Source organism: Salvia hispanica, chromosome 6, assembly GCF_023119035.1.
Source record: "Salvia hispanica cultivar TCC Black 2014 chromosome 6, UniMelb_Shisp_WGS_1.0, whole genome shotgun sequence".
NCBI lineage: Eukaryota > Viridiplantae > Streptophyta > Magnoliopsida > Lamiales > Lamiaceae > Salvia > Salvia hispanica.
In genome coordinates this window covers 31062882-31073872 of record NC_062970.1, presented here as the reverse complement: position 1 = coordinate 31073872, position 10991 = coordinate 31062882, and the positions used below count along the sequence as shown (strand labels likewise).

The following is a 10991-nucleotide window of genomic DNA, read 5'->3' as shown; positions in this document are numbered from 1 at the left end:
TTTAAATTAAAAAATTATTTTTTAAACTTGAAATAAAAAAATTATAATTTCACAACGATCCGAATCCGTGAATTAGTGAGCAAGTTTTGCATTACTTGAGTAAACCTTTTTATAGATAGGTTTTTTCTAACTTTCATTGTGACTTCGATGTGGGACAAATGATAGTTTTATAGATAGGTTTTCAACTCCAAATTTCTTTGTGATTTCGATGTGGGACAATTAGTTTTACACTTAAAAGAGAGTTTTTTTTTGCTTTATGTAAAAATTTGTTTGATTTCATTACATAATCTAGGTTAGCCTAATGGTAAATGTATCTTGTTAAATTATAGAGTTTGTGTGTTCAAGCCCCAAACTCAACATATTTTTTTTTATTACACTTTTCTCATTTTATTTGATTAATGTAAGTGTTTTATTTAAATTTATTGTGTTCTATAAATAATATATTTATATTTTATTATTTTTTATTTGATTAAAATTAAATATGAAATTTACAAATTCTTTTTTTAAAATTAAGTAATGTATGATTTTCATTTAATTTAGTATTTAATTTTTTTATTTATAAAATGTGTTAAAATATAAAAAAAAAATTATTAAAATTGAAATGAGAAATGGATAAGAGATAGGGCATCCACTAGAGCTCTACCAAAAGATAGGGCATGCTGATGTGGCAACCACTAGGGCTCTCTCACTGGAGCTTCCACTAGGGCATCCACTGTGGCTCCAGATGTTTCAAAAGACAATGACGTGACACCACGACTAGGACAAAATTCATCAATTGATTACGTATAAATAGGAATAGTCACACACACACATTTTACTCTATTTCTTAATCCACATTTACACTATCATATCAAGCATGGAAACAAGCTGGATATCTATCCTCTTGCTTCTTTTCATTGCTATCAAATATTTAACCAAACAAAAAGGAAAAATCCCACCTAGCCCTAACCTCACACTCCCTCTTGTAGGGCACCTCCACCTCCTCAAGTTCCCTCTCCACCGCACCTATCACAACCTCTCTTTAAAGCTCGGCCCCATCTTCTCCCTCCGCTTCGGCAACCGGCTCATCGTGGTCGTCTCCTCCCCGGCCACCGTCGAGGACTGCTTCACGAAAAACGACATCGTTCTCGCCAACCGGCCCCGGTTCATCTCGGCCAAGTACGTTGGCTACAACTACACCTCCGTCACCTTCGCCCCGTACGGCGACTACTGGCGCAACCTCCGCCGCCTCACCACGGTCGAGATCTTCTCCACCGCCCGCCTCAACGCGTTCCAGTCCATCCGAGCCGATGAGGTCCAGTTCATGCTCAAAAGTCTCGTGCGCCAAGGCTCTTCCATCGTCGAGATTAGGTGATGTGGAACAAGTATTTTATGTGGCACATAACTTTTTGAAGCGGATGATATATTTAGAAACAAAAAATTGGTCCATAATTGAATAAAAAAGCATCCTTAACCGTTATTTTTCAGGCATTTTAATTCAAATTTTGTGTGATATAGATATATTTAGAAACAGAAAATAGGTCCGTAATTGAATAAAAAGCACCATTAACCCTTTTATAATCATCACCCAATCTCCTAAATATTAAAAATTTAACCCAAAACTCAATATTTAAAATGCTGGCCAAAACTCGCCTTTTATAAGTTATAGATTTTGTGTGTTGTGTATTTATTGTCAGACCACTGCTGTCGGCGCTGACGTTCAACAACATCATGAGGATGGTGGCGGGGAAGTGGTATTTCGGGGTGGAGGGGGTGGAGGACGACGAGGAGGCGAGGGAGTTCCGGGAGGTTCTGAAGGAGGTTTTCAAGTACGGAGGGGTGGCGAACCCGGGGGATTTCCTGCCGCTGCTGAGATGGATTGATTATATGGATGTTGAGAAGAATCTGAGTAGGATTATGACAAAGCTCGATGCGTTTCTGCAGAGATTGATTGAGGAACACAAAAGCAACAATGGCGGAAACACCATGGTTGACCACATGCTTTCTTTGCAGGAGTCGGAGCCTCAAAACTATACTCATTCAGTCATCAAGTCAACCATGCTGGTAACTTCTTTATTTCAAATCAACGTGGCAAGAAAAATCATGAACTTTCACAAAAATCTGACATTTCCCATAACCTTTAAAAATGGTCTTAAAAATCATCAATTTTTCGAATCGTGTGAATTTTCCACACTAAAGTTTCCGGCCTAGGTGGAATGCTAAAAAACCTAGGAAGAACATTTCATCTTGTGAGGAAGATGATGAGACTGATGATAACATCGATGTTCTAAAATTAGTGACCGGCAATGCAAAATTTATGCTAGAAACTTTATTGTGAGAAATGCGCGCAATTCATGGTTTTTCTTGACCAATTTCCCTTTTAGGTGATGCTTCTTGCTGGGACAGACACATCATCAATAACGATAGAGTGGGCAATGTCTGCTCTCCTAAACCACCCCGACAAGATGAAGAAGGCAAGAGAAGAGATCGATAGAGTGATTGGAAGCGATCGTCTCCTCAACGAGTCAGACTTGCCGAAGCTCCCGTACCTCCAAAACATCATCAACGAGACGTTCCGTTTGTACCCAGCCGCGCCGCTGCTATTGCCACACGAGGCCGCAGCCGACTGCAAGATTGCGGGCTACGACATCCCGCGTGGCACGATCGTGCAGGTGAACGCGTGGGCTATTCACAGGGACCCACGTGTATGGGACGAGCCCGAGAGGTTCAGACCTGAGCGGTTTGAGGCTGCGGAGCCGAGGGCCCCGCAGCTGCTCCCGTTCGGGATGGGGCGGCGGTCGTGCCCCGGGAATGTGTTGGCCCTGCGGATGGTGGGGCTGACACTGGGGTGCCTTGTGCAGTGCTTTTATTGGGAGAGAGTTGAGGAAGGATTGATTGATATGAGAGAAGCGAAAGTAGGGGTGACGATATCAAAACAAGTGCCTTTGGAAGCAAAGTGTAGAGCACGCCCATTGCTTGGACGTGTTCTTGCGCTATAGGATTGAGGGATCTTATCTTTTTATCCATTTGGCCATGTGCTTTTAGGTGGTTAATAAATGAAATTACTGTACTCTGCTTTGGATTGTTTGGAATGTACTCATGTCCATAATCCTATCTGGACGATATGCATGGTGCGTGTAGATTTGCATTATTATTTTTCTTTAGTATTGTTATGGAAGATGAGTCCCACCTCGTTAAAGAGAAAAAAGTTTCTAAAATAGAAAAGTGCATATTTTTATGGATCGAACTAAAAAGGAAAGAGTGTATATTCTTGTAGGACAGAAGGAACGTTACTTTTTTAGATGAAGAACAAGATAAAATATTTTTACTTCATATCAATTCCGCTTCTGGAATAGGAATTCTGCCTGCAGCCGAAGAGGGAGAGCTACACGAGCAAGGCGGTTTTCGAGTGCCTGGTGGCTGTTAAACTGGAATTATTATTTACAAAATACTAATCTAGTTAAGTGTCATTTAATTGGCGTTGACTGTTAAAATTAATTCCGTAAAAAATGGACCAAATGGACCAATTACCAAACAATGATGAATTTGAAAAACAAACCTGTTAGGACCGGAAATAGTTTAAACCAAACAATGTGATTTAAAAAGCAAACCTCTTAGGACTGGAAATAGTAAAAACCAAACAATGATGAATTTAAAAAACAAACCTCTTAGGACCGGAAATAAACCAAACAATGATGAATTTAAAAAACATATCTCTTAGGATCGGAAATGGTAAAAACTAAACTTCGTGAAATATAAAAAAAAGTGAGTTGAATATATTTATGGAATATGAGTCGCACTTTATATGTTACACTCCCTCTGTCCCATTTTAAGTAGAGTATTTCTAATTTGGCATATGATTTTATATAATGTTGTTTTGTGAGTAAAGTGGAGAGAATAAAGTAAGAGATATGGAAAAAGTAAAGAGAGATATAATTCTATTTTTAGAAATGTGTCATTTACGGTGGGACAGAGGGAGTAATAAAATGTAAGTGAAATGATTAAGTGCAATGTGAGACCTACTTATCATTTATGGTAAAAAAAAATGAAAGTGAACAATTAATGGGGGCATACGAAAATGGCAAATTAAAGTAGATAATTAATGGGGGATGGAGAGAATATTCTTTTAAGTTTGAATTTTGTATAAGTGATGGGGGTAAATCAATACTCTCTCTGTCCGCGAATATGAGTCCTGTTTTTTTATTTTAGTTCGTCTATGAATAGGAGTCTCGGCTCATTTTTACTATAAATGGTAATAGGATCTCACATTCCACTAACTGATTCTACTCACATTTCATTTAAAACTAATGTATATAAGTGAAACTCATTTTCCACTAACTTTTTCCACTCATTTTTCTTAATATTTCTTAAAACTCGTTTCGCCAAGAAATGTGACTCCTAAGAGCATCCACAATGGATGCCCTGGTGGGCGCCCTAGTGGTTGCCACATCAGCACGCCCCTTCTTTCTGCAATGGTTGCGCCCTAGTGCGAGCCCTATCAATTATTCACTTTTCATTTAATTTTTAATTCATTATTTTTTTTATATTTTCACATATTATAAATGGAAAAATTAAATACTAAATTAAATGAGAAGCATGCATTACTTAATTTTTCAAAATTTTTTTATAAATTTTATATTTAATTTTAATCAAATAAAAAATAGCAAAATATAAATACACTATTATAGAACACAATAAATTTAAATAAAACACTTACATTAATCGAATAAAATGAGAAAAGTATAATAAAAGGTTAAAATAAAAGTAATATGTTGAGTTTGGGGCTTGAACACACAACCTCTATAATTTTCCAAGATACATTTAACATTATGCTAAACATAGATTGTGTATTGAAATCAAATAAATTTTTATATAAAGCAACAAAAAACTCTCTTTTAAGTGTAAAACTAATTTTCCCACATCGAAATCACAAATAAACTTGGAGTTGAAAACATATCTATAAAACTATCATTTGTCCCACATCGAAGTCACAATGAAAGTTGGAGTTGAAAATCTATCTATAAAAGGTTTACTCAAGTCTCAAGCAATGCAAAACTTGCTCATTTAGTTCTTTCACTAATTCATGGATGCGTCTTTTAGTATGAATCATTCTGAAATTATAGTTTTTATTTCAAGTTAAAAATTGATTTTTTAGAATTAAAAATCAATTTTTATAATTAGAAATTGATTTTTTTATAATTTTTTTTTTCGAGATCCGGCTCGGGCGTCGGGCTGCAATGGATGCCCGATCTCATGCCCGATGGATTGGGCGAGAGATTGTTCGCGACCGAAAGATCGGTCGTCGTCGGGCACGACCGACGTCTGCAATGGATGCCCGACGACGCCCGAGCCCGATCTCGGACGATCGTGAGATCGGGCATCCATTGTGGATGCTCTAAGGTTGTCTCCGGCGGCGCCCCTCCCATTCGCCCCTCCCACGCGCCCTTCCCATGCCACATCAGCACTAGCCCCTCCCATTCCACTGCCACATCACTAGCCCTTCCCACTGCACTAGCCCTTCCCACTCGCCCCTCCCACTCGCCCTTCCCACTGCACTAGCCCTTCCCACTCGCCCCTCCCACTCGCCCTTCCCACAATTAAATTAATTCACAATTAAAATTTAAATTCACGAAAATAAAATGTAAATTCACGGAAATAAAATTCGACACGAATACGAACGGGAAATACGAAAATTACATTAAATTACATAATTTAAAAAAATTACATAATTTAAAAAAAAACATAGTAAATAAAATTTAAAAAAAAAAACAAAAATGTCGGACGTCCGAGTTGGGACGGGCGACCTTCGCCACAGTGGCGCCCGTCCCACTCGCCCGTCGACGGGAGGGGCGAGCTCTTCGCAGGGGCAGTCGGGACGGGCGTCGGCGCCCTTCCCGCACACTATGGCGCCCGTCGGGTCGCCCGTCCCCGACGGGCGAACGGGAAGGGCGCCATAGGAGACAACCTAATAGCAGATGAAGGGAGTATTTGATACTTCATCCTTCCCAATCAAGATGTCCACCTTATATTTTTAGTTTGTCCAACTCATAATGTCAACTTTCTATATTTAGAAACAAATTTAGAAACAAATCATTCTCTCCTCTCTCCTCATTAAAATATTTAATCACATTTTCCACTCTACTTTATCAAATACAATTGCTCCATTTAAAATCTCGCGCCATTCAAAAATGCGTACATCTTGAATGGAATAAAGGTAGTATGATATTTTACACAAAAATAAATTTAAACTTGACGTACACGGTTGAAAATACTCTAGAAATTTGATACTTTTATTGTATAATCATTATTTCCTTAATTGATTTCATAAAATTAATTTCTTTCATATTGAGAAGAGAGGTTCCTTGGACGTCACACCAAGTTTCCAATGTCGCATGCCATTCACGATTCAACGCCAACGATCTCATCACGAAAATTCAAAACGTTGAAAATTCCCTTACCTTGACGATGTTTCCACCCCTTGGCGGCGCAATTGCGTGACCAAACATTACACAAACTCCATAGCATCAATGTAGTATAAATACAACATTTGAAATCACAATAACAAGATAAGTGACATATCAATCATGGAACCAACCTTGCTCTACATTCTCATCTCCCTCCCATTTCTCCTCATTTCTCTAAAACTCTACAATTCAAGAAAAAAACTCCCACCAACTCCATTCCCCACACTTCCCCTACTAGGCCATCTCCCCCTCCTCAAATTCCCCCTCCACCGCACCTTCCTAACCCTCTCCCGAAAACTCGGCCCCGTCTTCTCCCTCCGCCTCGGCACCCGTCTCATGGTGGTCGTCTCCTCCCCGGCCGCGGCCGAGGAATGCTTCACAACAAACGACATCACCCTCGCCAACCGCCCCCGCTTCATCATCGGCAAATACATCGGCTACAACTACACCTCCCTCGTCGGCGCCCCCTACGGTGACTACTGGCGCAACCTCCGCCGCCTCACGGCCACCGAGATCTTCTCCTCCGCGCGCCTCAACGCGTTCCAATCGATCAGAGGCAACGAAGTCAGGCTCATGCTGGAGAAGCTGAGCAGGAAGTCGGGGGAGGGGCGCGTTGAGATCAGGGAGGCTCTGTCTGAGATGGCATTCAATAACATCATGCGGATGGTGGCCGGAAAGAGGTATTTCGGGGTGGACGAGGACGGCGAGGAGGCGGAGGAGTTCAGGGGGCTTATCAAGGAGGTTTTTGGCTACGGCGGTGTGTCGAACTTGGCGGATTTTTTTCCGGTTTTGAGATGGTTTGATTATAAAGGGGTGGAGAGGAATCTGGCTAGGATTTCTGCTAGGATGGATGCCTCTCTTCAAGCGTTGGTTGATGAGCAGAGACGACATGGCGATGGAAACACCATGATTAGTCACCTCCTTGCTATGCAGGATTCGGATCCAGAATATTATACAGAAGAAATCATCAAATGTATTATTGTGGTAAGTATACAAAATGACAATACTCTGTTTATCATATTTAAATTACTAGTATCAAATTTATTAAATTTTGGGTGGTATAGACAAAATTACTATGTCATTTTCAAAATATAACACTTGTTATAGCCATTTAAATTATAATCTATTTTTATAAAAAAAATCCGGAGTAGTAGTTAGTTTATCAGGGATGTGATAAGTTGCTAACTACTTGCTAATTGCTAACTATATCAACAGCCTATGCTATACAAATTAAATTTGTATGTCAAATAAATTTTGTGTGTCAATTAAATTTTGTTGACATACAAATGTTTTCGTGTTGACATGTAGAATAAATGTCAACACAAACATATAAATACTTTCGTTGGTATCTATAACATATGTTGTTGACATAGATAACAATTAGCAATTTAAGATAGTTAGGAACCTAACGGAGTCCAATAATATTATTTCTCTTTTAATTTGACCTTATACGATATTCAATTTTTAGATCTGCAATTGCTTTTTGGGTTAAAATTTTTTGTTATATCATCCATCTTTTGGTCATGATATGAATACTATCTTAACCTTTTGGATTTGGTGCAAATTACAATTGCGTCCCAATCAAAAAAATTCAAAGATCACGTCATATTTTGTTACCGAAAACAAAGATTGGTTTAACAATCAGGATTTTGTTATAGTAGTTCTTAATTTAGGTAATGAACTCTTAATGTGGAAATGACAGATGATGCTGCTTGTGGGGACAGACACATCATCCGTAACGGTAGAGTGGGCAATGTCTGCGCTACTAAACCACCCGGACAAGATGAAGAAGGCAAGAGAAGAGATCGATAGAGTAATCGGAAATGATCGTCTCCTCCAAGAGTCGGATTTACATAACCTCCCTTATCTCCAAAACATTATATCCGAAACATTGCGGTTGTTTCCGGCCGCACCGTTGCTCGTACCCCACGAGGCATCATCAGACTGCAAGATCGCGGGGTACGACGTGCCACGTGGCGCGATCGTGATGGTCAACGCATGGGCCATCCATCGGGACCCATCCGTTTGGGATGACCCGGAGAAGTTCAAGCCAGAGCGGTTCGAAGGCGGGGGAATCGGGGCCCCGAACTTGCTGGCGTTTGGGATGGGCCGGAGGGCGTGCCCGGGTAGCGGGCTGGCCCACCGGGTCGTGGGTTTGGCGTTGGGGAGTTTGATACAATGCTTTGAATGGGAGAGGGTTGATGAAAGGTTGGTGGATTTGAGTGAAGGGAAAGGAGCAAGTATGCCTAAGAATATACCTTTTGAGGCAAAATGTAGAGTTAGTGATGTGGGTCGAAGAGTTATTACTGTTTAAGAGTGAGTTGTTTTTGTAGTTTGGAATGGGACACATTGTTTTTCATTCATTATTTGAATTTCAGAATCACAAATCATGATTTATTTTGTTTCTCCTTAGTTATTATATCTGGTCGACATAGTTTTTAATTTATGTTTTGCTTCATACTCCCTTTTATCTCACAAAAATATGTATTTTTGGTTGGGTTTGAGTTTAATATACGATTGGTAAATAAAAATGAGGTAAAAAAGAAAAAATTTACTTCCTCCGTCCCATAGAAAATAGACCGTGTTTCCTTTTTCCGTCTCCATACAAATAGTCCATATATGTTTATCACAACTTTTTTCTCCTTCTCTTTTTCTTTATCATTTATGGTAGGGGTGTCGAAACGGGTACCCGCGGATACCCAAACCCGATTTTATGGGTACCCGTACCCGAAAACTTCAATATTATACTACCCAATCCCGACCCGTATAGTTAAACGGGTAACCCCATACCCGCATCGGGTATCCCAAACCCGCAGTTGCGGGTACCCAAACCCGCACACATAATTTGAATTGTGTATTATATTATTCAACGGTATTATGCTTTTAGTTTTCGCTTATCATCAATGCTAGTCATCTAATACAATAATTTTATGTACATGTTTGAAATTCTAGAATGAATTTTTGGATTGTTGCTAGTTGCTACACTACGATTTTAGATTTGTATTTTTTTTACTTTATTGTATTTGCATAATTTCCAACTATTAATTACGCAAAAATATGGTGATTTCTCATCTCTTAAATATAATATGATTATGTATGAAATATAATGGAAATTCAAATTTCAAATAAGCAAATATGATAGAAACATCAAGCATGCCTAAATTAAATCACCATTCAAAAGTCTAATATAAAATAAAAAATAATTCACTTTCATCAAAAGTCTAAATATATATAACTTCAACTAAAAGTCTATATATTTTAAATCTTTAATATAAAGTCACTAAACTAATAAAAGTTTCACTTTCACCAATCTTGCAATCCTTCATTTGGCAGCGGATAAACAATCGGAAATAAAGTATATCATCGGGGAGTATATATGGATTTGAAACTAATTAACTAAAATAAAATATTTGAAACCCCTATAAATAAAATAATTCACTTTCATCAAAAGTCTAAATATATATTACTTCAACTAAAAGTCTATATATTTTAAATCTTTAATATAAAGACACTAAACTAATAAAAGTTTCACTTTCACCAATCTTGCAATCCTTCATTTGGCAGCGGATAAATAATTGGAAATAAAGTGTATCATCGGGGAGTATATATAGATTTGAAACTAATTAACTAAAATAAAATATTTGAAACCCCTATAAATAATGGGTATTATCGGGTTCGGGTATACCCATACCCGCAAAAATTTAAAACAAACTACCCGATCCCGCCAAGTTTCCCATTGTCGTCGGGTAGCGGGTCGGGCTGAGGGTTTCCCAATACCCGCTACCCGTTTCGACACCCCTAATTTATGGGCCCCATTAGAGATGTCAACTGGGCCGGGCCGGCCCAGCCCAGCCCAGGCCCGGTGTGGCCCAGAGATATTTAAGCCTAGCCCGGCCCAGGCCCATGTCGGACCGGGCCTGGGTTTTGGTATATAGAATGAGCCCAGCCCAAGCCCGGGCCCAGCTGGTAAGTGGACTGGGCCGGGCCTAGTTTGCTAAATAATTGAATGGATAAATCTATACATATATAAAAGGCGAGTTTTGGGCCGTTTTTGAATATTTGTGAATTTTGAGTATAAATTTAAATATTTGTAAATATAGGGTGTGAAATTAAATATTTAAATAGCCGCTAATAAAATATGGAATAACGGCTGAAATATAAATGACTCCAATATTGAAACCGTTACATTCATATGAATTGAAACGGTTACATTCAAATGAACAAACTAATCAATTACAATATTATTATATTGATAGAACATACGAAATTATAAAGTTGATTACACTGTTAGTCAATAAACATTAATATGACGGTCAAATGATGAATTCAAAAAATTAACCGGTTATCAATTACAATATCATAATCAATTGCATAAAAGTAACGGTTATCCTCTCTTATTTGTTCATCTACACTATTTGTCCGTCCCACATAATTTGTTCATGTAGTATGTAGTATGTGCAAGATTATAATCACTTCTTCATTGTCTTATTTTATTTGTTGAAAGCATGGAATTCATCTTCCTTGATAATCTACAACCTAGCAATACTA

At 38.5% G+C, this 10991-nt stretch overlaps 2 protein-coding genes across 2 annotated transcripts; both read left to right on the top strand.

Moving 5' to 3' along the window:
- Positions 1–826: 826 nt before the first annotated feature.
- Positions 827–3108, top strand: LOC125194405 (cytochrome P450 81Q32-like). Its single transcript, XM_048092596.1, has 3 exons — positions 827–1350; positions 1677–2043; positions 2364–3108. The coding sequence occupies exons 1-3, from the start codon at positions 857–859 to the stop codon at positions 2976–2978; spliced, it is 1476 nt and encodes a 491-aa protein (XP_047948553.1). The 5' UTR covers positions 827–856; the 3' UTR covers positions 2979–3108.
- A 3447-nt stretch (positions 3109–6555) lies between these two features.
- Positions 6556–8840, top strand: LOC125194406 (cytochrome P450 81Q32-like). The gene is made up of 2 exons (XM_048092597.1): positions 6556–7427; positions 8146–8840. The coding sequence occupies exons 1-2, from the start codon at positions 6564–6566 to the stop codon at positions 8755–8757; spliced, it is 1476 nt and encodes a 491-aa protein (XP_047948554.1). The 5' UTR covers positions 6556–6563; the 3' UTR covers positions 8758–8840.
- The last annotated feature ends 2151 nt before the right edge of the window (positions 8841–10991 follow it).